The sequence below is a fragment of the Lygodium microphyllum genome, chromosome 26, assembly GCF_053477565.2.
Source record: "Lygodium microphyllum isolate KBCC chromosome 26, Lygodium_microphyllum_v1.1.10, whole genome shotgun sequence".
NCBI classification, from domain to species: domain Eukaryota; kingdom Viridiplantae; phylum Streptophyta; class Polypodiopsida; order Schizaeales; family Lygodiaceae; genus Lygodium; species Lygodium microphyllum.
Window position 1 is genome coordinate 6,758,453 of NC_141160.1, and position 27,927 is coordinate 6,786,379.

Here is a 27,927-nt window from a genome sequence, read left to right on the forward strand (position 1 = left end):
TTATGGTCCTTATTCTCTGATTTGTAGTGCTGAGTAGAGTAGATCTATGTTGTTATATGATTATTTCCGAGTTTCTATGATTTCTAGGCATGATACGGAGTATTTGCTTCATGAAGTATTCTCTATTCTTTTATGCGTTCTGCATAGAAAGGGCAGCAAACACCAATACTCCATATCTCATCTTGCAAGGATATCTTAATTGCATTTCCTAGTTTCGTCGACGAAACTAGGATAATTAGTCAAGGTACGATTTAGCTAATAGGGTAGGGTTTCATTAATTCGGCATTGAGGGATCCACCGCACAAAAAAAGTATTAAATAAATAAATAAATAAATAACTATATATATATATATATATATATATATATATATAGAGAGAGAGAGAGAGAGAGAGAGAGAGAGAGAGAGAGAGAGAGAGAGAGAGAGAGAGAGAGAGAGAGAGAGAGAGAGAGAGAGAGAGAGAGAGAGAGAGAGAGAGAGAGAGAGAGAGAGAGATTGAGATTGAGATTGAGATGATGGTGGTTTTGGATGGCAAAACAATGGTAGAGAGACTAGTATTATAGAGATGTACCACTGGTACTTTATCTTTGTGTGGCGATAGAGTAATATGGAGAGAGAATGAGAGGTGATAAAAAAATTTGCAAATAAAGAGTGCCAATGTGCCAAAATCTCGTGGAATTCTTTTGAGTGGGAGCTTCAAAGCTATTTAAATTTATTGTCATCTCATGTCAATAATCAGGCTGTCAATGCAGATATTGGTCATATGCAAAAACAATGTGGATTATGCTAATGGAAAAAAACAAAACTAGCTTGAGTTGGCTGGCTTTCACTACTGGAAGATGGAGAATGCACTACTAACAGATGAACAAAAACTCAAGAGAGTGGAGTACATAGTAGATAATGGTTTTGCCATTGTCTCTAGAGAGAAAGTTGTTGCAATGTTTGGGCTTATCGCAAATACTATCAGTGTGCACCAACTATCTAATCCATAGCGTAGTGACTTATCCTTTGAGCTACCTTGCATAGTTGTGGGTAGTGACCGCATCTACCATTTGGATACTTAGTTTGGTAGAACCTTTGTTGTGCATGGTAGTGATGCAAGTATTGCTTCATCCTCGCCTTATTTTAGCCAATCCACTAGCAGTATTTGACATTGTTAAGGCACCTTCCAGATAAGTGCTCCCTGAAACAAACATTTGCAATGGTAAAAGAGATCATACATGTGGAGGTGTTGCCAATGAGATATGATGGTAATATCCTTATGTGGAACATACATCACAATGGGTGGGCCTGGAAAATAAATTTGATGGGCATGTATGAACAAATGCTATAACAAACTCGCAAAGGTGTAGTTTGATTCCAATTCAATCATTTTCTAGAAAAAAAAAGCAGGGGGGTCTTTTAGAGGGTTTGTGTTAACCATAAACAAGAATAGAAATCTCTTAAAGAGTGTGAATTTGTTACATTGCTTTTCAATTGCTAGAATATTTGGCAAAGCTATATAGGAACATTTGCTAGAATTCTTTAACGAATTTTTACTTAAGTTTGACTTGGCCAATGGCAAACATATACATGTAAAATTGCTAGAGTTCTTTAAGTTGGTTACCAAAGGAAGGCTTGTGTAGAGAAAGTACAATCCCATTGCCAACACGACATACAACTCGCATTAGTTGCAAACCAACACCCGTCCCCCCTTCCCACACACACACCTCGATAGTTATTAATCCCATTGCCAATGCGATGCACAACTTGTAAGCAAACCACCCCCCCTCAGAGTAAGGAGAGAGCTTTGGAATGCGTGGAACGAGGTGCGTGAGAGAGTTTCTAAGTGGTAAAAACCCCATTGGAATGGAATAAGTTGTGACCAAGAGGCATCATGCTTCTTTGGGCGCGGGGGCGGCGGGCTGCGGGGGAACACCTCAGAAAAGATGCTCTCTCCAAAGGGCAGTAAGGACCAAAGGGCAGTCGAGAGGAAGAGAGACGTGTGAAGGCACCTTTGCTAGCTTGGCAAAGTAAGCTTCCTCGTTTCAACGCCGGCATCTCTGCGCTGGTCAAAGCTGCCCGTGAATGACAAGCTCTCGAGTCTCAATCCTGCGCAGGTTCGACCCAGACCTCTTCTTCTGATCTACCTAGGGTTTCCTCTCCTTTCTGCAGGCTGCCTCTCCTTCATCGCTTGGCGCCATTGATCGTCTGGCGGTTTGCAAACGAGCTCAAATCTCTCTCTTTTTCTCTGTCTCTGTCTCTCTCTCTCGACGGGGGACACAGTTCCGCGCGATCAGGTCAGGGTTCCGCTACATATTTCTATTTTTCTCTCAGAGCCATCCGATTTTGCCTGTCCGATGCAACGATCGGCGCCGCTGCAGCAGCGAACGCTCAGTGTCATCGGCCTTCGTCGGCTTGCTGAATCGCCGGTCGCTCATCAATGAAGACATATGGATTGGTTAGCAGCCTGCTGGGATTCGCCCTCCTTCTTGGCTTTCATAATCTGCTACCGTTCGCCTATGCATCGTGTGTTCCCCCGCAGGGTTGTAGTGTCGCCCTGGCCTATTATCTTTACAATAGCTCTATTGATGCCAATCTGAGCTCTATCGCAACTCGGTTCCAAGCGAGTGAATCAGACATATTATGGTACAGCCATTTAAACAGCTCTTCGAATCTCTCGTCAGGGCAGGCGCTTTATATTCCCTTTCCCTGCGGATGCTCGGGTGATCAGTTGGGGCACAATTTCCGCTATGCAGTGGTTCAAAATGATGAAGGCAATACCATAGCCTCTGTGAAATATGAGTTTTTAACATCATTGTCAGACATGACGGCGGCGAATGGAGGCAATACTTTGGACAGTATCTATCCAGGCAATGTTCTGAATATCCCTGTAAATTGTTCCTGTGGTGATCCTAGCGTGAGTCTGGACTACGGATTATTTGCCACCTATGTTGCTGAGGAAAATGACAACTCCAATGCTTTGACCAAAAAGTTCAACATCTCGCTTAACCTGCTGAAGAGCTACAACAAGGACTATAATCTGGACCTCCTCCAAGAAAATGTTGACATACTTTATATTCCTGTCAAAGGTAGTGTTTCTGGGAAGTTCTATTTAGACTTTGTGGTCTGATGACAAATTGTAGCTTCATTAGCGAACATTGTGATACTGTAGTATGTGCAGATACCTGAATAGTATGGTCGGATAGAAGTAAAAGTTCCATACACATATCTCTCTAAATCAAAGTTATGCCTTTGGAAGCAAAGTTCCAAATTGGCTCAATAGCTATAGTGTTGAATGTTGATAAGTAACATCTGACGTTGAATTTTAGGAAAGAACACAATAACAGCTAAGTGTGACTTAATATGAGTAAGTAGGATCTTGCAAGTATCTTCTATGCTTTTACAACGCCCTCACTATGATAGGCCCTTGGGCTTGGCCCTCTGCAATATAAGCTGGGTCAGCATGTTGCACTTGCGCTTCTTTTAAGTTTTTAAAGCTGCTGAAAGCTAAGACTAAACTTGGACCTCTCACTAGGTCCCGTGGATGCAAAGTGAGATTGCTTGGTTCAAAGAGTTTTGCTTTTCCACGTCAATTAAAGCAGACAGGAGAGCAGAAGAAAAGCACTGTAACTGTTTTTTCATTGAATTGACACCAAAAGATCTCTGCTTGCTTGCTTTTGTTTAACCCATCTCAAGCTTTAGTGCATCTTTCAAGAAACATCAGATGTATAATTTTGCTAATGGATGGATATATGATATGGTTAGGGAAAATAAACACCTTGATGAATATGGCCACCCTGCCTGCTATTTCTGGTCGTTTATGTTTATACATTCGCTATCATTTGCACTTGCATCGTAAGAGTGAGAACTACTAATTAATTTGCGTGTCGCTTGATGTTTTAACACAAAAAATTATTGACGAAAATAAAGGATGATCCTGTCCAAATTTGAGTCCATAATCAGGAAACCATGAAGTTGGTCAACATAATTTAATAGTCCATGTACCCCATTTGCACCTTGTAAATATATGGCAAAACTCGCCACAACATAATGTAGAAAAGGAAAGAGGCAATTTTGTAGATTGATTGTTACAGTAGTCATGTCATTGTGACCAAGCACGATCATGTTTTACCTGTGCTAAGCTCTGCTATGCCAGTTTGTGCCCAGGGGTCGAAATAATTCTCTATTCTATTGCTGAGCCGGTCTTGTTAGAGCATTTCAAGCATTTATGATCTTAGTGGTTGGATTATATGTGTACCATATAAGTGACCTTTTGAGGGTGCCCTTGACGACAGTTTGGTTTTGATGTTCTGTTTGGTGCCAAAAGTGCCTTTTACTGTTTTTAATTATACCAAACTTGCTCTGCCTTAAGATCTCTCTTTGGTTGCCATTGTTACTGAGACAATGTAGCCCATAATGTATTTGTGTTGTACGGTCTGGGTTTTGAGTTTTATTTGAAGTGTGTGACTTAGTCTGCCTTCACATTTATGAGTGCATTGTCATTAGTTCTGAGGTTATTGAGCAACATTGTGTTTTTGGTTCCAGATGGAAATGGTGTATACCAACCTTTCAATACCACGTAAGTCACTTCCCTCTTATGAGCTAACTTAGCATATCAAGTACTTCTGCAGCACGACTTCTGTTATTGTATTCATAATTTCTTTCCTTGTCTGCATTTTCAGGGGGCTTGGTATGGAACCTTCAATCTAATTATACTACTATTGCTTGAAGATTCATTGAAAGAGAAAAGTCTGATTTCTGTACTGGTGAAAAAATAATTGTGGGTACAGGAAAAAAGAGCAACAAATCCAAGGCCATCGCAGGAGGTTTAGCTGGAGCAGCTGTTCTTCTCTTGATTATTGTAGGGACGATCATATACTATATGGTCTATATACCCCGAAAGCGCAAAAAGATGCTGGCTGTGCAGAAACATCATCAAGGTGCACTAGTTACGCCGACTGTGACAGATTCCTCAGGTTGGAACAATTAGTTGCCATGTGGAAGCTATTTTCTTTCATTCATAGTGATCGCTCTTGTAATCCGATCTGGTTGTTCACTGCTGTTGAGCAATGAAAATTAGGCCAAAAGTATTTGACCAATTTATTCAACTCTTTTACTTTCCAACCAGGAAATTCGGCTTATATTGAAGTTTGGTGGGGCAGAAGTCCAAACAAATTTTTAAAGGGGCAAGGAGAGGGAGAAACACATTCCATTCCATTTAGTCATCAGTTTGCCAGCAGTGCCATTGTGACCTTCAGCACCCAGATGTTGATTATCAGCCTGCGCTTGCTCTTCCATCCTGCATCCAAGTGCAGGTTGTGGCAGCCCACTGCTTGCTGTCTAACTGCTCAAGCCATCCATGGTCGCTGCCATGTGCTGAGGGGCTGCTGCCCTGATCTATCCAGGTTCAAATGGAGTCCGTTGCTGCCTCCACAACAGTTCCTGTGTTGATGCCCTCCCTTTTGCAGGCTCCAGCTGCTGTTTGCTGTTGCAAATGCAGGTTTTCAGCCTGCCACATCATCCCCTGCCCGCTCTCAGACTGATGAATTTCAGCCTTCTGCTCCTGCATGGACATTTGACATCAAAATGCTGACATCCTGACATTGTTCTGACTTGGAGTGCAAGCTGCCTGCTCACATTCAGGATTCATACAAGTGACCACACACTCAGGCCAGCTGTCCTTGGCGTCTATGACCTTGCTCTCAGTCTGTTGCACAGCCCTGACTGCGTCTCCAAGTGTCCTTAACCCTTGTGCTCTGCCCTCAGCTTTGAGCCTTCATCTTTTGTTTGGCATCTCTTGCAGTTGATATCAGTCCTGTATTCATTCATGTATCTCTTACCTTACTTGTGTGGGGGATTGTGCACCATTTTATTCATTTCATGTTGAGCATTCACTTGTTATTTGCGGAGTTCGTTCTCTGTGTGCATCCATCTTATTGATCGTATGTGGTTAGAAGTTGTACATGTTATATCAATCTCAATTACAGGCCATAGGATCTGCAAGATTTTACCATTAAGAAACTCGATGATTTGAAAATCAAGATAGCCAAATATTGGCATTTACTCACTTAAGTTTACCGCATTGGCTCCCCCAAGTTAGATGATGATCATGTCACTTATTTCTCAACAAGCCACCCTCCAAGTACTTCCATTTATGCAGCAAGTCATTTTCTTTATTACCTTGTGTTAGACAGTCATTTCCTGGACAGTTAGCAGTACGGCAGTCCACTCAGTCCACGTCAGCAGTCGGCCAGATTTAATGCAGTTGGCTGCATTTAATGCAGCCGACCTGCTCCAATTATTTCCTGTTTTTTCGGCTATTTATAGCCGGCTTCGTGGCTCACTCCAGCATTCAATATTCAGATTCTGATCTTGAGATCTGTTGACTGAGACAGATTGTGCTCGGGCTAACGGAGATCGAGGTCATCAAGTTGGAGACATGTGCAGATATTTCTTCTGCCCCCTTGTGTATTTCTGCACTCTTATACAGCATACTATACCACAGATTTTCTGCGTTTACACTGTCTCCTTTTTTTCTCTCTCTCTCAGTCTCTGTCCTACGCTTCCGCATCGCTGCACTCTGACATGGTATCAGAGCGGTGAAGATGGACTGACTGAGGGCTAAATCTATCTGAAGAGGAGATTTCATCACGACACAAGGCTGCGTTTCCAGGTTTCGAGGGCGAGCGGGAGGGCTGCGCATTGGATCAAGGCTGAAGCGAGTGTGGGTGTGCGGGAAAGGAGTCTAATCGGTGAATTTGCTGCAGGTTATTGCTGTTCGAAGGGAAGGGAGGCTGCGTTTGATGCCTTCCATTGCAGATTTTACCTTTTCATCACCTTCGGCAGGTGAAGAAGGCTTGGGCAGGGGAGGAATCAGTCCTAGAAGGCTGCGTTTTCACAGTCAGAGGGGGTTGCTTTTGTGTTTGTGCAGGTATTGCAGGTTAACATGTCTTCAGAGATTGATTTGGAGTTCCAGGCGATTATGGACAAGAAAGTGCCTGTCCTATCAGCTCTTTCAACAGATCAAAAGCTTGATGGTGAGAATTACCGCATTTGGCGGGCGATGATGTTGGCCCATTTTAGAGTCTTATGATTTGATGGAACTGGTGATGGAGGCGATTAACAAGCCCTCGGTGAGGGATGAGTCCAAACTCTCTTTCAATGCTCGTGCGGAGTTGACCAAGGCCCAGCCTCATTGGGACAAACTGAATGCCAGGATTCGATCTTTTCTGTTTCTGTCTTGCACCACAGCCATGATAGCTCACATCAAGCACTTGACGGTGGCTCGTGAGATATGGTTGGAGCTCGACCAGATATACAATTGGATGACCTTGACGAAGAGGGTTTTTTTGGAGGTGTAGATGCGGACTTTGTCCGCGAATAAGTCTTCTTCGCTTCGGGAACACATCAACAAGTTTTAGCAGCTTCAGATGCAGGTTCAAAATGCGGGGAAGCCTATTTCTTTCGAAGACATGGTGATCACCTTACTATCCCAGTTGCCGCCACGATTCGGTACTTTTTATTCCGCTCTTATTGCTTCAGGACGGGAATCGACTCTTCGGTGGGAAGAGTTGGTTCCTATGGTCTTAGACTAGGAGGAACAATTGAAGGGATAGAATGCTTCCAAATCGGAGGCATTGGTTGGTCAAGCCTCTCAGAAGAAGGGGAAGGACCAAAAGAAGAAGAAGGACCAAAAGAAGAAGAACGAGGACAACAAATCCAAGAAGGATAAGGAAAAGGAATCAACTTGCCATATTTGTGGAAAGACCGGTTACTGGAAGAAGGATTGTCTCGACAAAGACAAGAAGGATACCAAGAAGAAGGACACGAAGGACTTGGGAGCGGTGGTTGTACCCTCATCAGTTGCTTTTCTTGACTTAGCAGTCATTGAGGACTCTACATCGACAACTTCTAATGTTGCGATGACAGCTCCCTAAGCTCGAGAGTGGATTGTGGACAATGGTGCCTCACGGCACATGACTCCTTCCGTTGGTGTTGCCCATTTGCGACCTTCGCGTGGGCAGATTCTCATTGGAGACAGCTCTTCTGTGTCTATTCCTGCGCGGGGTGAGATGCAGCTTATTCCAGATGGACGTGGTGGTACCCATACCTCTGAGGTGTTGCATGTGCCAGGATTGGGGTATCGTTTACTTTCGGTTCATAAGATTTGTGCTCTAGGCCTCTTGGTGGAGTTTGATAGTGATAGGAAGGTTCTCTCTGCAGGGTATGAGGAGAATGGAGTCTACAAATTGAAGTCTTCTTTAGCTCTTACTTCTCTTCTTCTTACTTCTCAGACACAGTTTGAGCTCTGGCATGCTCGGTTTGGCCACTTGAACTACGAGTACCTTTGGAAGGTATCGGGAGGGTCCTTTGTCCGAGGTTTGCCAGACATACTGGTGAGCCATCAGTCATGTGTCTCCTGCATTCGTGGGAAACTACATCAAGATGCGATTCCCAACAAAGCTTGTAGGCGGTCTACTTCACCCATGGAGCTTGTATCTACGGATCTTTGTGGCCTGATGAGGACCGAGTCCCTAAAGGGGAGCTTGTACTTCATGTTGATCGTAGATAACTACGGCAGGATGACTTAGGCCTATTTCTTGACTTTGAAGTCGGAGGCTTTCTCTCATTTCAAGGATTGGCTTCTTTTTGAGGAGAACCGTTCTGGCTGGCGATTGAAGACTTTGCGTTCAGACAAGGGAGGTGAATTTATGTCTAATGAGTTTGCTCGTTTTTGTGTAGATAGGGGCATTCACTAGGAGTTTGCTAACACCAACACTCCCCAAGAGAATGACATTTTGGAGCGGAAGAACCGAAGTGTGATCGAGATGGCACGCACCATGACAGAGCACTGACAAACACCTCAGTTTCTGTGGGCCAAGGCCGTGGCTACCGCAGTTCACATTCTTAATTGATCTCCCACTTCAGCCGTTGACAGGATGATACCTTTTGAGGCTTACTTCGGGACTAAGCCTGATGTCTCTTATTTCAGGATCTTTGGATGTGACGCTTATGTTCACATTTTGAAGACGCATCGTGATAAGTTCAAGGCGACTTCTCGACAATAGGTTTTTGTTGGCTATAGCTCCCAATCCCAAGGTTATCGTTTGTTTGATCCCGTTAAGCGGGATGTCTACACGAGCCTAGATGTGCGGTTCATGGAAGTACTGGCCACAGAGGGGGGTGAGGAGCACCCCATCCTTGGAGATCCAGGGGAGAGTTGGGCTCCTGAGACAGTTTCTTTGGAGCCAGAGCCTCTTGATGGAGATTCTTCTTCAGATTCCGAGTCTTCTCTTCCACCGGCCACCCTCGAGGAGCTTCTATCGGTGGATGTTCACGAGTCTTCAGTAGATGGAGAGCCACGGGGGGAGAGGTTTGTCCTCCTCCTCGTTGGGCCTGTGACACCCTTCGAGATTCAGGGATCGGAGGGGTCCCTGAGGAGTGGGAACCGTAGGATGGACCGCGAAGGTCACAGAGGAACCATGCATATTCTTCGGAGCTTGTTTGCTCCAACTATTGTTTGCTGACCCGTGTTATGCAGGATCGAGAGCCCACTTCAGTGAAGGAGGCTTTATTGTCTGATCATCGGCGGCAGGCCATGGAAGCCGAGTTGGAGGCTATTGAGAGGAATGGCACTTGGTCTCTTGTGCCTCGTCCCTCTCACAAGAAGGTGATTGGTGTCAAGTGGGTCTTCAAGACCAAGTACCTTAGGGATGGTTCTTTGGACAAGCACAAGGCTTGCCTTGTTGCTAAAGGTTTTGCTCAGCCCCCGGGCATTGATTTCCATGATACTTTTGCCCCCACTGCTCGCATGGCGACTATTCGAGCTGTTCTTGCCTTGGCTGGCCATAGGAGATGGGTTGTTTATCAGTTGGATGTGAAGTCGGCCTTTTTGAACGGTGACTTGCAGGAGGAGATCTATGTTGAGCAGCCTCCTGGCTTTGGATCCTCCGATGGAAAAGTTTACATGTTGAAGAAGGCCTTGTATGGCCTCAAGCAGGCTCCGCGTGCATGGAACGAGAAGATTGACTCGTTTCTTTAGTTGAAGTTGGGATATTGGTGCTCCAAGGCCGATCCGCAGCTTTATGTGCATACTTTCGAGGTTGGCCGTGTGTTGTTTGTGTTGTATGTTGATGATTTGATTTTGACAGGGGATCATGCACAGCATGTCCGTGAGACCAAGATAGCTTTACATCAGGCATTTGAGATGACGGATTTGGGGCTTCTTCATTTCTTCATTTCTTCTTCATCTCTCAGCAGAGGCACATTCAGAAACTCTTGGTGACTTTCGAGATGGAGACTTGTCGGCCCATTACTACTCCAATGGATCCAAATTGGAAGGCCACTTCACACTTTGATCTCCCGTGATGGATGCTTTACGCTACTGGATCCTTGATTTGGCTTCTCAACACTCGTGTTGATCTTTGTTTTGCTGTGGGTCTTTTGGTAGGGTTCATGACGGAACCCAAACAGATGCATTGTCAGGCTGCCCTACAGATTCTTCGGTATTTGAGGGACCTGTGACTTAGGGATTTCTTATCCCGCAGGTACAGATGCTACAGATCTGGTTCTTGCAGGTTGGAGTGACTCGGATTGGGTTGGAGATGTGGACCACCAACGGTCTACTACAGGCTATTGTTTTATCTTGGGTATAGGTATTCTCTCTTGGAGTAGCAAGAAGCAGCCCACGGTAGCCCTTTCTTCTACTGAGGCGGAGTATCGGGCTGCGTCTTCCACCACATGTGAGGTTGTGTGGCTTCAGAGATTGTTGGAAGGAGCTTGGCTGCCCCCAGACTCGTCCTACTCTTTTGCGGTGCGACAATGAGAGTTGCATTGCCTTGGTACGGAATCCAGTATTCCATGCCCGGACAAAGTACATTGAGATCCAATATCACTTCATTCGGGAGAAGCTTTTGGATGGGACCATTGATGTGGAGTACTGCAAGATGGAGGATAATCTTGCAGATTTGTTTACGAAGGTGCTTCCCTAGGCTCTGCTTCGGCAGCATTCCAGATCCCTCAGTCTTTTGACCCGTCCAGGATCTGAGAGGGGGGTGTTAGACAGTCATTTCTTGGACAGTTAGCAATACGGCAGTCCACATCAGCAGTCGGCCAAATTTGTTGGTACAGTCGGCCAGATTTAATGCAATCGGCTGCATTTAATGCAACCGACCTGCTCCAATTATTTCCTATTTTTTCGGCTATTTATAGCCGGCTTCGTGGCTTACTCCAACATTCAATATTCAGATTCTGATCTTGAGATCTGTTGGCTGAGACAGACTGTGCTCGGGTTGACGGAGATCGAGGTCATCAAGTCGGAGACATACATAGATATTTCCTCTGCCTCCTTGTGTATTTCTGCACTCTTATACAGCATACTACACCGCAGATTTTCTACGTTTACACTGTCTCCTTTTTTTCCTCTCTCTCTCAGTCTTTGTCCTACACTTCCGCATTGCTGCACTCTAACACCTTGCTGACCTTTCGACCTTGGGTTCTACTTCTTCACATGGGAAAACAAGGAATGGTAAGAATTCCAAGGAATAGAAGGCAAGTTCTCCAAAGTGCTAGTCCTCTTCTCACAAAGGAAACCAACATGAAGAAACTTGCTTCTTGGTACATACATGCAAAGAATAGGTTTTGTACCCATTGGCGTAAGTTTGGCCATATTGATGGCAATAATAAGGCTAGTCAATATTAGGGTAACCAATGCAATGATTCTACGCCTAGAGGTGGCAATGTTGCCACTTGGTGGTCAAGAGAGTGCAATGATCCTACTCCTTAGACGATCTTATATCCACCCCCATCCATAATTATCAATGGAGAATCGTCAGTAATGTGGTATATCAACTCCTCCTTCAACCAACACCTTTTTGTTAGCAAATGTGGTGTATGTTGTATTCTATTTCTTGCTTGTGAGCCTCGTTTGAATTAAATGAGGACTTGGGGAGCTATGCCATTGTCTTAGTCTATCATTTATTCTCATGTCATTCTTCTTCACTTCAGGCACGTTAGATGGAGACTAGAGTGCAAGGGCCACTTATCTGCTCCAATTTGTTTACGTTGCACGCTTATGATCAAGGAAGTGCATTTCATTTTTGGCCACTTGGGCATATGTAGGTGGCCAGTTCCAACCATTGTCATCCTTTTGGCATTAGGTTAGCCTATTCATACATCCTATGCCTATTTAATATTTATAGGTAGCCCCATACCCATGCCTCTATCATCCAAATCAAATGGTCATACATTCCAACCATCATTGTTCTTCCATGTCTTCCTTAGTCAAATCTTTTGCCATCAATGCATTGCCTCCTATTGACACACCTCCCTAGTGTGCATGGGCTGATTGTGTAAAGCTATTAGCCCTATGTTTGTGCTTTTAGATCAATACTCCTTTTGCTCTTTTGCGTTTTCTCTCTATTCTTTCTCCTCTCTCCATGTTTCTATTTCATTGTGTACTCTCACACATTTGTCACTTCTGAAGGCTTGGTTTATTAGTTTGGGGACCTACTCTAGATGTTGGCACTGATGCCCATCTTGTTTCCCTTGCAGAAGCCAACGCGTTCAGATGTGAAACCAACCTTCCTCAAGGGAAAGGGTGGTAATCACCTAATTAAAGACTAATCACAAGAAGTACAAAACTCACATAAATTGAATTTGAAATGTTACCGATTGATTCTTGGACATTGGACATCTTGTTGGCCCCAAAATTGTTGCCCCTTGCAATATTTGTTTAGGTTCTATTGTAATTTGTTGGAGTACATTGAGATTCTTTTAATCTCCTCCACTAATCCAAATGCCACTTGTTGCCATAAATGACTAGCAAGCCTTGCAATATGATTTGCCCCTTGATCTAATAGGGGGTTGGTCTTCATCTTGCTCCTTGGATGACAAATTCAACCCCAAGTGTGATGTTGGCTGATTGGCCTCTTGGAGTTCCTTGAACTTACAAATTTCAGCTGTTGAATTCCAAGCCATAGGCCCTGAATTCTGAGTACACTTCCTGAGGTGGTGGTCAAACCCTAATTTCTGTTGTAAAATTAGGGTTTTACAGCAGCATCTCTTCAATTGCACCCTCCTAGTATTGGATTTGGCTGAGATCTCTTGAGGCAAGCTGTGAAATGGCTGAGAGAATAGAGAGGAAGCTGCAGAGAGAGAAAATTCAGAGTTTTGTTACGAGAAATTGGTGAAATTGAGTTGTCCCAAATGGATTTAATAGCAGGAATAGAAACATTAGAGGCGGTAATCTTAAGGAGAAAGTGTATCACCAGCAATCGTCAATTTTCCAAGGTTAGGAATATGTAGTCATCTTCACCAAAATGGTTTTAATGGCTGGGAAATAATTCAATAAGTAGGCATCAACATCTCTCGCCAACAATTCCCAATTCCTTTAGCCCCAATTCAGTTGTCAGTAACTTTGAATAGAAAGTTTTGCCAAGTGATAGTCTTCCTTATCCATTTTCTAGCAATTTTCAACCTTATTAAATTAATTTTCAGAATATTAATTCTTAAAATTAATAATTAATTTGTGTTCTTTCCAAAAGGACCTTGGGCTACTATCACTTGCTCCTAGAGGGCTCCAAACTGTTGTCACATGTTGTAGGACTGATCCATAGTGGTTGCAAATCACACGAGCAGCCTTTCCTTGCTCTATAACAGCTTCCTCCTCTCCGGCACCAGATACCACCAAGTACTTGTACATCATAACTTATAGAAACTTTTGCCTTTGATATCCGGTGATTTCCTTGGGTCCTGGGCTTGTAAATTTACTCTAATCCTAGGTACATCTTGCATGTGCAACATTTACTTAACCATGTGATTAAAAATTAATCCACATATTAAGTGAGGTTTTAAAGATACATGTCCTCATGACATTGCAAGAAAAGAAGAAAGAAATCTGCACTGAACAAAGAACTAATTTTGAATATAGGACTGATTAGTCCCTGTATGTAGCCCACAGTGTCAGTGAGGGCACTAGATCAGGGTGATGGTTATAGCGGCACTGGAGATGAATAAGACCAAAGTCGAAGTGTACACCTACAAACCTGCAAGGGAAGAATGGAAGTACAAACTTGCAAGGGAAGAATGGAAAATGATTTGCCAAGTGAGTGGGGGAGGCTATAAATAGCTAAATATCCCTAAATCCTAGCCCAAGCCCAAAATTTCTTTTCTTTTTCTAAAGTGTGTCACATAAAGTCACCAGGGCATTGGGCAAAGGGTGCACGTTGATTGCCCAATGACCTACAAAGATTACAGAGGCGATGGAGGCCAAGGCTTTGGACAAACGGTGCTTGTTGGTTTGCCCAATGGCCTACCGAGATATGCAAACTTTCTTTGTTTTCTTTTGTCCTTGTTTTTTTGGTTTTTCGGAAGAGCTTTTGATAGTTTTGAACAAATTTAACTTTAAATGAGGGTTTTTAAATAGTTTTTGTTCTATTAAGTAATTTGTGGGCTTTGGGAAGAATGAAGGGATGGTCAGACCTAAGACCTTCACTAAACAAGCAAGCTATCCCAACCACTACTGGATGTCAGTGATGGAGAAATCTATGGAGGGTATGTGGAGGAAGCAAAAAAGATAGGTGGAAGCAAGCTAGTTAAGCTGAGCAAGCAAAGCAAGCAAGGGAGAATGCCATGGGAGTTGTGGCCAATATGGTAGATTACTCTAAAAGACTGACCGCTCCAAAAGATTGAAAAGGGATAAATGTGCATAGATGCATATTTACAAGAACAGAATGTCGATGCACTAGAGTTAGGCAAGAGGCAATGCAGATCATGCTCATGCAAAATGCAATGCAATGGTGTCACTTAGACAGTGCTCTTGTAGAGAAATTGTTCACTTGCCCAAGCACCCTTTTATAATCATGATCATATGGAGGATGTAGATTATGATACAATGTATAAAATAATAAATGTCTTTGAAACAATAACTTAAACCAAAATTTTGTCACCCCTCAAGAGAAGAAAGCTGCCCCTTCTCAATATGGAAGACAAAGCCAAAGGGAACCGTATTTTCCTCATCAGTCCGAGGGAATAGGGGAGGGTGCATCCATGTTGATCCTAGGTAGCAAGAATTGGATAATCAGTTGGTTGATTGGCCTTGGTCAAAATGTTTGCAAAATTGTTTGATGAAGGCATAAACTCTAGGCGGATGGTGTCTAGCTCAACTTACTCTCTGGTGAAACAGAAGTGGATTCCAACATGTTGTGTCTATGGTGTGATGATCGGGTTACTAGCCAATGCTATGACACTCTGGTTGTCATTGTAGATGAGAGTTTAAAGTTCCATGGGAAGTGTAAAACAGCCAATTGTCCCCCAAAGTAGATAGCTTGTGTGGTGCCATCAAAGAGGGCTTGATACTCTACTTTAGTTGTGGAAGTAGCTACCATCTTCTGCCTATGGCTTGACCAAGAAATGGGAGTTGTGCCCAAAGAAAACATATAGATGCCGTGAGATTGCCATGTGTCCAGATTTTTGAGTCTCATCTCCTACCATGTCAGCAGTGCGACGTGGCAATCTGTGACGCGGCAGCAGTCGGACTGTCCAACTGTAGTCCCCGACTGCAGTTGGCTGCATTAAATGCAGCCGACCTGGTTATTTTGGGTCATTTTCGAGGCATTCTTTTCAGCCTTTATAAGGCTGAGTTTCTAGCAGTCCTATACACTTGTATTTGACAGATTTCAGCCTGCTGGTGACTGCGTGATAGGGCTGACGTCCAGTGAGCAAGCCCAGGTGGAAGCTGTGACTAGCTGACGACTGGTAGGCGAAAGGAGACAGGTAGCGGGCACAGGCCTTCTAGCCAGTCTGTGTGACAGCAGAGATTCTAGTGACCAGCGTGACGGAGTGCAGGCGACAGCTGGAGTTCAGTGCAACGGCAGCTGAAGTCTGTTGGGGACCTGTTACCAGCGGCGACCAGCGTGGATCAGCGGAGGCGTTGCCAGTCTCGCGATGTGACATTTGCCGGCGAGTCAATGGACTTGCCAAATTTTTTGTAAAATCAAGAATCTTTATTTTCTTTTCAAATCCTTTTTGGAAATTCCTTCTCTTAGCGGGAGTTCATGCATTAAAGGCATAGGTCACAGATCTGTGCAGTTCTGGCCCAAAAAAATTTAAGGCTTTTTCCAGATTTGACATCGTTTATGCTTGTCAGCAATTTTCGAGTCAGAAATTGCAGACATTGCGAGTGGTGACCTCAATTAATTTGGGGATTTTGCCAAATTAGTCAGAATTTTGCTCTTTTGAGCAAAATTTCTTGACATTGTATCCCAAAAATTTGGGGCTATTCATGTATTGGCAAAGTTTTGCTCAGCTGGGTCAAATTGGCTGACATTTATGCAATCTTGGACTTGAAATTTTGGGGATTTGCGTAGAATTTGATAAATTTTTGCATTTTTGCCCGTGTGGTGGCTGGTTCATGTATAAACAACAGCGATTTATTTCTGGTTGAGAAAGAACAAGAATGTGTTTCTTGGTTCAGCTTTTGTTTTTGCAGTTTAGGGGCATTTACTCTCGTGTTCGTGGTAAAATGGTTGCAACTTCTTCCAGTTTAGACATCAAGAGTTTGATGGTCATGGCTTTGACCTTTGGAAAGATTGTATGTAGGGCATTTTGTTCCTAAAGGATTGTGAGGATGCTTTGCAAGAAGAGAAACCCGCACTAATGTCTGATGCAGATTGGGCCAGGGTAAATAAAAAGGTTGTGGCTTACATAAAGATGGGTGTCACTGATGACATTTTGATAGACATTAAGGGTTTAGATACAGGTTATGCAATATGGGAGAAGTTGAAAACTACTTATGAGATCACCACACCTGTTAATCATGTGCATTTAATGCGCAAGTTGGTGAATATGCGATTGGATGAGTCAAAGCCTATAGCTGAGCACTTGAGTGCATTTACAGGGATTTTAAATCAGCTCAAAGATGCAAATTTGGACTTTGATGATAAGTTGAGGGCGATCTTTTTGATCATGACACTGCTTGACTCTTGGGAGACCTTGGTGGTTTCACTTAGCAATAACCCCAATCTCTCATATGATGGGGTGAGGGGTTCTATTTTGAATTAAGAAATTAGACGTATATCTAGTGGGGAAGGCAGCAACTCAGCTTACAATGTACGAGACAGGATTGAAAAGAAAAATGCAAATGCAGGACAGAAACAGGAGCAAGAGTAAAGGAAAGGAAAAGAGTGACATTACTTGCTATCACTGTGGTCGGAAGGGCCATAAGAAACTTGATTGCAGGTATTACAAGAAGGAACAAGAGAGAAAGAAGAATGCAGGAGATAAAAAGAAGAAGGAAGACAAGATAGATGTATCTGAGGCAACCAAAGGCAAAGAAAAGGCCAATGTGGCCTCTAGTGTGGTCATAGATGAGCTTTCACATACAGAGGCTGATGTATTATGTGTAGTTGATTATGATGCCCTTGTATGTTATATGCAGGATATGTAGATTACCAAGGCTGATGTGATTGATGCACTCTTGTCAGTTGATGATGGTGTCACTCAGACTTGGATTCTAGTCTCTGGTGCCTCTTTCCATGTGACTCCTTGCTTGGAGTGTTTTGCTATGTTTAATGTAGGCAGTTATGGAAAGGTGTATCTTAGAAATAACCATGCTTGCAGCATTGATGGAATTGGCACTGTACACTTGTCTTTAGATAATGGTCAAGAGCTTGTGTTGAAAGATGCCAGATATATGCCTGGCATTAAAAAGAGTTTACTATCTGTTGGTCAGCTTGACTTGCATGGCTATACCACATTGTTTGGTGGTGGTTTGTGGAAAGTAAAAAAGGGTTCCATGCTGATTGCAAAAGAAACCAAGAAGGGCACTTTGTATCGTTTGCACTGTAAAGCCTTGAATGGCAAGTTTCTTGCAGTTGTTGAAATTTGCAACCACTTGGAGTTATGGCATAAGAGATTAGGCCATATGAGCCAAAAAGGACTTGATGTTCTTACCTCTCTGAAGAGGGTTGATGGAAAAGGCTCTAAACTTGACTTTTGTAATGAGTGTCAGTTTGAAAAGCAAATAAAAAATTCATTTTACTCTGGTGTCTCTCGTAAGTCCAATGTCTTGGACTTAGTGCATTCTGGTATATGTAATATGCCCGTGAAATCGTTGGGTGGTGTTGCATATTTTGTTTCCTTTATTGATGACTGTTCCAAGAAGATTAGGGTATACTTGCTGAAAAAGAAAAGTGAAGTGTTTGCTGTTTTTAAAACTTTTCGTGCATTTGTGACCACTCAGATAGATAGAAAGATGAAATGCTTGAGAACTGATAATGGGGGTGCACATCGATTGAATTCAACTCCTTTTGTGACTTGCATGGTATTAAGAGGGAGCTTACAGCCCCTTACAGCCCTTCTTCAAATGGGGTGGCTGAAAGATATAATAGGACTTTATGTGAAAGAGCGCGGTGCATGTTGTCCACTGCTAATCTCCCTCATGAATTTTGGGAAGTGGCACTCAAAACCGTGGTATTTTGGGCATGAGGATTGTAGAGATAGAACATAGAAATTGCTGTTTTTATCTCAAGAAAAGTACATTAAAAAGGTACTGGACAGATTTAACATGGTTGAAGCTAAGCCTTTTGGGGTACCCTTACCTCCTTTTCTCAAGCTTAGCAAAGCCAACAGCACAAAAGATGATGTGGAAGCAAATGCTATGAAAAGAGTCCCTTAGGTATTAGCTTGTGGCTCTCTTATGTATGCTGTGGTTGCTACTCATCTGGACATTGCTAATGCAGTGGAAGTTGTTAGCAGATTTATGTCAAATCCTGGCAAAGCACATTGGGAGGTTGTCAAGTGTATTCTTCGATACCTTAAGGGTACACAAAGAAAGTGTATTTGCTATGGGCAGGGTGCACTTAGTTTGCAGGGTTATTGTGATGCAGATATGGTAGGTGACTTGGACACTCGTGGGTCCACTAGCGGGTATGTCTTCACAGTTGCTAATGGAGCTGTTTCTTGGTGTTCCAGTTTGCAGAACATTGTTGCACTGAGTACCACTGAAGTTGAATACATATCAGCTATTGAAGCTTCTAAGAAAGCTATATGGTTGAGTAGACTTGCAGAAGATCTCGGCATGTCTATGGATACTGTAGTTTTGGGATGTGATATCCAGAGTGCTATGTATCTGGCTAAGAATGCCATGTATCATTCACGCACAAAGTATATAGATATGCGATATCACTTCATCAGACAGATTTTTGAAGATGGTCAACTCACATTGACCAAGATTAAAACACAAGACAACCTTGCAGATGCTCTCACTAAAAGTCTAAGCAAAGCTCAGCACGAGCATTGCATACGACTAGTGGGAGTTGGTTAGCTAGAGGTTCACATTGGACCTTTAAGTGGGAGGTTGTTGGGATAAAGGCCCGGTTTAACCCCCTGTGTATAGTACACGCACATTGTACATGTGAATGCACCCTTTACGTGCCCTAAGTATAAATACATTTTATTCTTTGTGTACCAACACATTATTGATATACTCTTATCAAATTGTACTTGACTTTGCTCTCTCTCTCTCCAGCCGTCACACTCTCACGCTCACTCCTCTCGAACTTTTGTCACTCTCAGTTGAGCTCCAATGCTAGATGCGACCATTGATGTGGAGTACTGTAAGACCAAAGACAATCTTGTAGATTTGTTTATGAAGGCACTTCCCTAGGCTTTACTTCATCGACATTCTAGATCCCTTTGTCTGCTGCCTTGTCCAGGATTTGAGAGGGGTTGTTGAGAGCCATCTCCTGCCATGTCAGCAATGCCACGTTGCAGTCTGCCATGTGGCAGTAGACAGATTGTCCGACTTGAGTCCTGACGGCTGCATTAAATGCAGCCGACTTGGTTATTTTGGGTCATTTTCGAGGCATTCTTTTCAGCCTTTATAAGGCTGAGTTTTCAGCAGTCTTACACACTTGTATCTGACAGATTTCAGCCTACTGGTGACGGAGACTGCACTCGGGGCTGATGGAGATCGAGGTCCTTGAGGTGGAGACATACGCAAATATTTTCTCTGCACCTGTGTATAATTTTGCATCCTTATACAACATTCTTCATTGCAGATTTTTTGCATTTCACTGTCTCTTTCTCTCCCTCTCTTCTAACTTTGCTCACTCTTTGCCACGGTCATTCGCTCCCGCATTGCTTCACTCTGACACAGATCTCCAGCCCAGTTGGAATCATTGTACTTGTGGTCCCTTGCAAAAAGCAAACCATGACCATAAGTTAGAGCACAAGAAAAAGTATACCAAACATATCTCAACACACGCATACAACTAATCAATGGAAATATGGTTCAAGTAGATAAGCAGAATATGCAAGATTAGGCCGAGTATGAATCAACCAGAGAAGTTTTCCTACAACAGATCTATAGGTGTGCTCATTAAAGGGCTAATCTAGGGAATTCTTAGACAAGTGGATAGTTGGGTTAAGACGCGTGGCCATAGGCCGTGTCTGATCAGTACAATATTGTTCCACTAATTGAAGAGTGTACTGTTGTGAGCCAAAAATATTATCCTCAAATCGAACTACCTCTAGGATAATTGACCAATATTAATAATCTCGAATGTAGAACAAGGATGGGCCTTAATATTTGCTATGGTAGTAGAATTTGAGCCTGCGATAAGTAATTCATCTACATACGAGAGAATGTAGCTTACCCCCTCTAAAGTGGTTTTGATATACACATTTGGGTCATAAGGGATAGAATGAAATCCATGAGTTCTAAGGAACTCATCCATTGTATGGAACTAGAAACGTGGTGCTTGCTTCGGCCCATAAAGAACTTTCCACAAATGAAAGATCTTGTCTTTATGGTCAACAAAAGAAAATCTAGGAGGTTGCTACACATTGCCTTTCTCCTTCAAATAACCATTCAGGAAGGCATTTTTGATGTCCATTTGATAGATTGGCCAACCATGATGATGTTAGCAGAGTATGTCAGCTCATGTGTGAGTCTGAGCATGTATAATGGCTGGATACATTAGATAGTTATTTTAGGCATTTTAGTGTGTAGAATTTTATGCTATTGGGGCATTTATTGGTGCCAGTCAGCCAGCATTAAATGCTGGCCAACTTGACATATTTTATGGCATTATTTATGCCTATATATATTATGGGCTCCTCCTCCTTAGTTAGTTCAGTTCACCACTTGGAGGTCCCGTGGAGAGAGGAGCCGGTGCCAGTGCCCACGCAGCCAGTAACTCACTGTTGTATGCGACAGTCTTGTGTTTGATATATGGATTCCATTTCCTGAGCATACATCTGAGTTCTCATCTGTATTGTGTCCACTGTTGTGTGTGACAGTCTCATGTCTGATACATGGATTTCATTTCCTGAGCATACATCTGAGTTCTCATCTGTATTGTGTTTTTTCTTTCCCTTTCTCTTTTGTCTTGTGTTTCAGCAGTTTATTACAACTCATGTTTACGCTTCCATTGTTGCACCACTTCTGACAGATGAGTGACGAGGGCAACCAACAAATGGAATGATGTTAACCGCGCAGTGGGTACAAAGGTCTCCTCATAATCTATGCCATGTTTTTGTCGAAAACCTTGCACTACAAGGCGAGCCTTGTATATATGTAAAGTTCGAGCAGCTTTAAATTTGGTCATATAGATTCACTTGTTGATGACTTTCTTATGGCTCAGATGATCCACAAAGCTTCAAATCTCATTTCAGTCAATGCTCGCAAGCTCCTTTTCCATGGCCTCTCGCTAGTGAGGATGCTTTAGAGCCGTTTGCCAACTCTCTAGCTCAGAATGCGGTATATAATTTGCCGTAAAGACAAACGTAAATGAAACACTAGGTGCAACGTAGGAAGATCTTTTAGGGCACTTTGGAGTGGAATCCGGTGGAAGGATCCCCAAATCTTGCATGGTTTGTTGGTACCAAGGTAACGGGTCTTGTGGAGGAGGCTTGGGTCCTAAAGACTTTGCAGGTGGGTTAGGAGTGGGTAGTAGACTCGCCTTAGATGGCACTATCTTTGATGTGGAAGAAGGGATTAGCTCAGAGGCCAGTACTGTGCTATGTACAATTTCCCCCTCATAAAAAACGACATCTCTTTGGACAATCACTTTGTTTGTTCAAGGATCAAACAAAGGACAGGCTTTTGCCTTAGTTGGAGGTGAGGAGGATGCAACGTGGCAGTAGGCTGGTTAGAACGTAGCTTGTCTAGTTGCCAGTTGTACGTGACAGCTCATGGCTGGTAAATGTAGGTTGGAGGGTGAAGAACAGCTGCAAACGCAGCTTTATAACGGGCTGACAGCAGGCGGCAGCTGGAAATAGTGTAGACAATAGGCGCCTATTCTCCACATACGGGGTGTGCGCCAGCAAAGTTGGGGCACTTGCAAGCTGCAAAAGTGAGATTGTGGCAGTGTGGAGGCCAGCATACCTATTTATAGGAAGTTTGGGTCCTACCAATTAGCGTTTGTGCTTATGGTACACATACACACTCTAGGAACCTATTTCTTCTTAACAAAAGGTTTAATTCATTAATTTATTAAGTCTTGGGGCCCTTTTAATAAAGGTAATGCATTTTTAGATCAACAGATGCATCATGAGATGGTCTTGGCATTTCTTTCAGTACATTCTGCTGTCCTGAAGTTCTAGAGAATGACTCTCTTTTTGCCCTTGGTGTCCTTCTTTGATGAGTTCAAAAACTAAGCAAATTGAGCATCCTTTGCCAACTGAGCAAACATATCAGCTACTGTCTCAATTGAACTTTGAATTTGTCATCATATTCTTGACTTTCTTGCTGATCATCAGCATCAAGAGGCCTAGAAGAAACCGCATTTTGGTTAACATCAACATTTTCAGCTTGCTCATAACATTTCCATCTTGCTGCCCATGTTATGAGCCTTGTCCAAGATCAGCCAATGCATTTCCCCTTTCATTTTGTGAATTTTCAGACCGAGAAGCATCAATCCCTTCTCACTATATGAAGACATTTCTTGCTTAATGCTCAGCTGAAAACAATTTCAGCACTTGAGCATTGTCTTTGACTTCCAATTGAGTGCCGTATGGTGGTGGAGTGTCAAGTTTGAAGAATCTGGTGGTGTGGAGTCTTGAAGAGTTCTGTGTTGTGCAGTCTTGGAAGAAGAAGAGTAATGTTGATGCTATCACGTACCTTGATCTGTTTCATATAATAATTCTATTTTCAATCAGCAAGTATGAAAGAATTAGGCATTGTACAACCTTCAAGAAGTGGCGAATGTATCCATTGGCTTTAACATTTTGAATTCTGAACATGTTATTTGGATATTTCAAGCTTATAGTGAGTTCAACTTATTAATGGCATTTATAGTTACTTCAACTTATGAATGGCATTCTTTTCGAGTCTAAAATGGCTATTTTCTTTCATCTAAACAGGGCCCATCCGACATCTCTCTGAAGACAGTGGATACTCGAATTTTACAGCAGGCACATTGTCATCAGGTCTATCAAACTTCAGTGCAGATAGGTCTGTTGAATTTTCACTAGAGGAACTTGCAGCTGCGACAGACAACTTCAGCATTGCCAAAAAGATAGGCCAAGGAGGCTATGGTTCAGTTTATTATGGGGAACTACGTGGTCAGGTAGGTAAGTTGTTGCTTTGAAGGGAAATTTTTATGTTATTTTAGGTCATTGAATGCATGAGTGGGCACACGACAATTAATTCGTTTTATGCATCATGATGAGCATGTAATGTAAGATTAGATATCTGCATGCCAAGCATGAGATATTGGGTTGGGTAATTTAGAAATTTTATGGGGAACTACGTGGTCAGGTAGGTAAGTTGTTGCTTTGAAGGGAAATTTTTATGTTATTTTAGGTCATTGAATGCATGAGTGGGCACACGACAATTAATTCGTTTTATGCATCATGATGAGCATGTAATGTAAGATTAGATATCTGCATGCCAAGCATGAGATATTGGGTTGGATAATTTAGAAATTTTATGGATTTCTTCACTTACTGTGGAAAGATCCATGAAATTATAGGGAGGTGTCCAGGCTTTAAGTTTAAAGGTTGGATTATACATTGATCTGTACAATCATTACGTTCCCTACAAAGCTCAACATTTTTGCCATTTAAAAAGACTACCTCCCTGCAACCACCATCACCACCAAACCCTTTCCCCTTTTTTAGGAAAATAAAATCCTATTAAAATTTTCCCTCAGCAATGACTATTGCGGAGGCAAAATAAATTTGAAAATATAAAAACTAGGCTCCCAGGCTGTCCGCTTTGAAGTTCTACTTGAAAAAATGTATCAGAATTCCAAATGTCTAAGAAGGCGTCTTGCCACTGCCTCATATGCATTGACTTTATGTTTGTATTTCCCATCTTTCTCTAAGAGTAACTCTGTCAAAACGTGGGTGAGACTCTCTGAAGTGGAAGCATGCTGCTGGTTAGTAGGCTGCATCTTGCTGTCTAGGTCTACTGTGTGATTTCCAGATGTATGAAAAGAAATGCTGCATCTCATGCATGGTGCCCTGGCAAAACGAAGCTAGGTCCCTACTGTTAGAAGTGGTAAATCGACAATGCTGGAATGCCACTTGAGGTGTGCCAAATTTGCATAAAGTTTCCAAAATAGTGGGGCACCCAGGACACAAGATCGGGATGCCCAAAATGGAATGGGACACTATCTCAACACTGAGTTTGTGAGGACACAAAACTCATTAGAAGGTAACATAGGTGGGACACTATCTCATTATGAGGACACAAAACTCGTCAGAAGGTAACATAGGAGTGTTTGATACAAAGGGGGTGAAAGTTGGCAAAGGCTTTTGGTGTGCTCTGAGAATTTACCTTAAGCGGCATTCTGAAAAACCGTAAATAATTTGGATCTGTGGTCAAGGATGTCATGGCATGTGCTTGGCAGTATGTTGGTGTGTTCTCATGGACCAGTGAGAGAGACTGTTTTTACAATGTTTCAAGTGAAGATGTATGAAAATATGTAAAGTGTCTTGGTCCTCATAAGATGCATGCCTGTTGTATTCAGAAGTTGGCAATAAAGATGATGAATATGCAAGCTACAAAGGAATTTCTGGCTGAATTGAAGGTGCTTACACGTGTGCATCACACAAACTTGGTAATAACTGTGACTTCCAACTGTTTGCTTCCAGTCTTGACTGGAAAGAGTTTTGATATAGACACTAAATGAATTGTATACAGGTGCGTCTCATTGGTTACTGTACGGTTGAATCACTCTTTCTTGTTTATGAGTATGTTGAAAATGGAACTCTAGGTCAACACCTAAAATCTTCAAAAAGAGAAGGTAAGCAATGAATTGCAGTAGACACTTAATTGTTTAATTTATGAGTGTGAGAGTTATCAGAGAACTCCAGCATCTCTGAGAGAGTAGATAGCTGTTTAGTCATAGACCATTGTCTCTAGTGTCAAACACTTGGAACTGTAGAACTAAACGTCAAGTCTCTCTGATAGGACAGGGAGCTCAAATCTGACATGGCCTATCAGAGTCCAGATAGCCCTAGATGCTGCAAGAGGCCTTGAATATATTCACGAACATACAACTCCAACCTATATTCATCGTGACATCAAAACTAGCAATATTCTCCTTGATAAGAATTTCCGTGCCAAGGTTGGTGTTCTGGGTTGATATAGTGTTTTTTTGGGTATAGAAATTGATGTCTTATATAGTGGCCAACGTCTAAACATTATATGTAATACATGTCTTTTATTGTGAATATACATGTAGGTGGCTGACTTTGGGCTGACCAAGCTAACAGAGTCAGGAAATGTGTCAAGTACTATCCCTTCAAGATTGGTCGGTACTTTTGGGTATATGGCCCCTGAGTAAGTTGAACTGGCCAGCTCGCTAGTATATTTTCTCAATTACTGAATGGATTTGTGACCTATCTCTAATTCATCTGCTGTGCTGCTAATAATTTGGTTAGGAGGCTTATTTTTTGGAAGTGAGTATATCTAACTGCTCCGTCCTGAGAAGCCTTTTGTCTTTTAGCTGCTGAAATTTTCTGCTCCTGCTTCTTGATGTGTTGGTAGGTATGCACGATTTGGGGATGTGTCACCGAAGGCGGACGTCTATTCATTTGGTGTTGTGCTTTTTGAAATCATTTCTGCCAAAGAAGCAATTGTTCACAATATGGACGGGACTTCTACAAATCAGCCCCTGAAAGGAAACTCGCAAGGGCTAGTCACGTTGGTAACTTTCTTCTCTGTTGAATAAGTTTTTGTACAGTTGCACGTTTTTGTTTTAAAATGTTTCTGGTAATTGCTAGTTTCACTGTGTCTGAAATAATGATATCACATATTTGACATCTGCCATTTGTTTGAATTTTAGTTTCAGGATGTCTTGAACGACAGTAATGGAAAAGAAAAGTTGCATAAGCTTGTAGACCCTGGACTCGGTGATGATTATCCCTTGGAGTCTGTATGGAAGGTGAGACTCTTGTTGTTGAACTAAGACACCTAGTTTAGGGAGGATTTTCTCAAAATGGAGGAAATTCAGGTTCAGATCTTATCATCACATTAGTATTTTGATGAGCTGCTCAATAGTTTCTGGAACATTTGCTATCCTTTTCAACAAGTTGCTTCAAAATCTTACGCTTGGTGGCTTGTAGATGGCTAATCTTGCGGGGGCGTGCACCAGAGAAGAGCCTCTCCTAAGACCCAACATGAGGGTGGCTGTGGTGGCTCTAATGACTTTATCCTCTGCAACCCAGGAATGGGATACGGATCATGGAATGGAGGGTCTTTTATCTGGAAGATGATGAATTTAGAGGCATAAAGCTACAGAGTGTAATAGTTCCTCATAAATGTATTTCATAAATTCCAACTTTTCAATCTCTTTGGTCTCAAGTTTTTTTAGTGCACAAATATTTGTCTCCTGTCACCCTGTCGCCCTTTTAGCTGTCTAGGGTTCTTCCTTTGAGAAGGTGTCCAAACTGAGGTTAGGGATTGCAGGCCTTAAGTTCTTGTATGTTTATAAGATCCATTTAATCAATGTAGTACTGTCTTCATGAATTCACTGCTTTTCATGGTTGTCTGCAATGTGAGAGAAGTGGGCATGCAGGGAGTCGCTTCTCAATGCGAGGCTATGGCTTTAAAAATGTTAGCTAGTCTATGCTGCATGAGTTCTTGTGAAGTGTCTACTGTGTCCCACAGTCTCTCAGATTGAAGTGTTTTTTTGGATATTAAAAGCTAAGATTCATGAGATGTCTGGCTCAGCAAATGAAAACAAAAGAAGAGAGTGATCCTTCGTAAGCTGAGTTCCATGAGATGTCAACATTGTTTAAGGATGAAGATGCTCTGAATGGTCACTGATGGACAGTTATTGGTTATGCAGCATTCCTTGTCAATGGACTTAATGTTAGTAAGAGTTGGATGCAAGGCTAATTTAGTTGGGCTCACTGCTATTTGTTTAATTTTCAAATTTAGTTGCGCATTCAAAAGTTTCCCTTTCACTATAATCTTTTAACTAGTCGGAGAATATGACAAGGTATGGAGGCTTATGTTTGGTTGTTTAGAGACTCATTTTTGTATGCCTATTACGACAATGGCAAGTTGATATGAAGCCTTGAACCTCCTTTGTTTGGTAATGCTTATGTGCAAGGTGCACAACACATTGTTGACCACATAGTTTGTGTGTTTTCTATTGTTTAGTTCTTTTGCGTAAGTAAATGTTTTTTCCTGCTTCTTGTTTTTCATTGAAAAAGCTTCATTTATTTGTTGAAAAATAACATTGTTAAATTTTGAGGCCTTAAGGCATTCTTGTTGAATTTAGAACCCCTGAAGAAGAGGAAAAATGAGTGGACTTGGAAGAGGGCAAGTATATTACAGTTCTCACAGCATGTATTGGTTCTGCTTCCTTTTCGTTGAAGGGTCGATTGGGCCCACGAAATCGATGCTCCACTACTCAAATGGCATTAGGGGAAGGATGGGTTGTAGTGGCATAACATTGGATTTGGTAGGCTTTTTCATTTGTCG

The 27,927-nt window shown here is 42.4% G+C and overlaps 1 protein-coding gene across 1 annotated transcript; it reads left to right on the plus strand.

Annotated features, from left to right (window-relative positions):
- Positions 1-1,936: 1,936 nt before the first annotated feature.
- CERK1 (chitin elicitor receptor kinase 1) lies at positions 1,937-26,799 on the plus strand. Its single transcript, XM_087668272.1, has 10 exons — positions 1,937-3,070; positions 4,772-4,957; positions 23,349-23,554; positions 24,962-25,051; positions 25,135-25,237; positions 25,410-25,561; positions 25,679-25,776; positions 25,984-26,143; positions 26,282-26,380; positions 26,562-26,799. Exons 1-10 carry the CDS (start codon positions 2,422-2,424, stop codon positions 26,709-26,711), a joined length of 1,893 nt encoding a protein of 630 aa, XP_087524398.1. The 5' UTR covers positions 1,937-2,421; the 3' UTR covers positions 26,712-26,799.
- Positions 26,800-27,927: the final 1,128 nt, after the last annotated feature.

Bases quoted from the DNA above. Each gene is read 5' to 3' on its own strand.
- CERK1 (XM_087668272.1), top strand. From the start codon at position 2,422: ATGAAGACATATGGATTGGTTAGCAGCCTGCTGGGATTCGCCCTCCTT. The intron at 23,555-24,961 runs GTAGGTAAGTTG...TGTTGTATTCAG, and splicing joins ATGGGGAACTACGTGGTCAG to AAGTTGGCAATAAAGATGAT. The intron at 25,562-25,678 runs GTTGGTGTTCTG...ATATACATGTAG, and splicing joins ATAAGAATTTCCGTGCCAAG to GTGGCTGACTTTGGGCTGAC.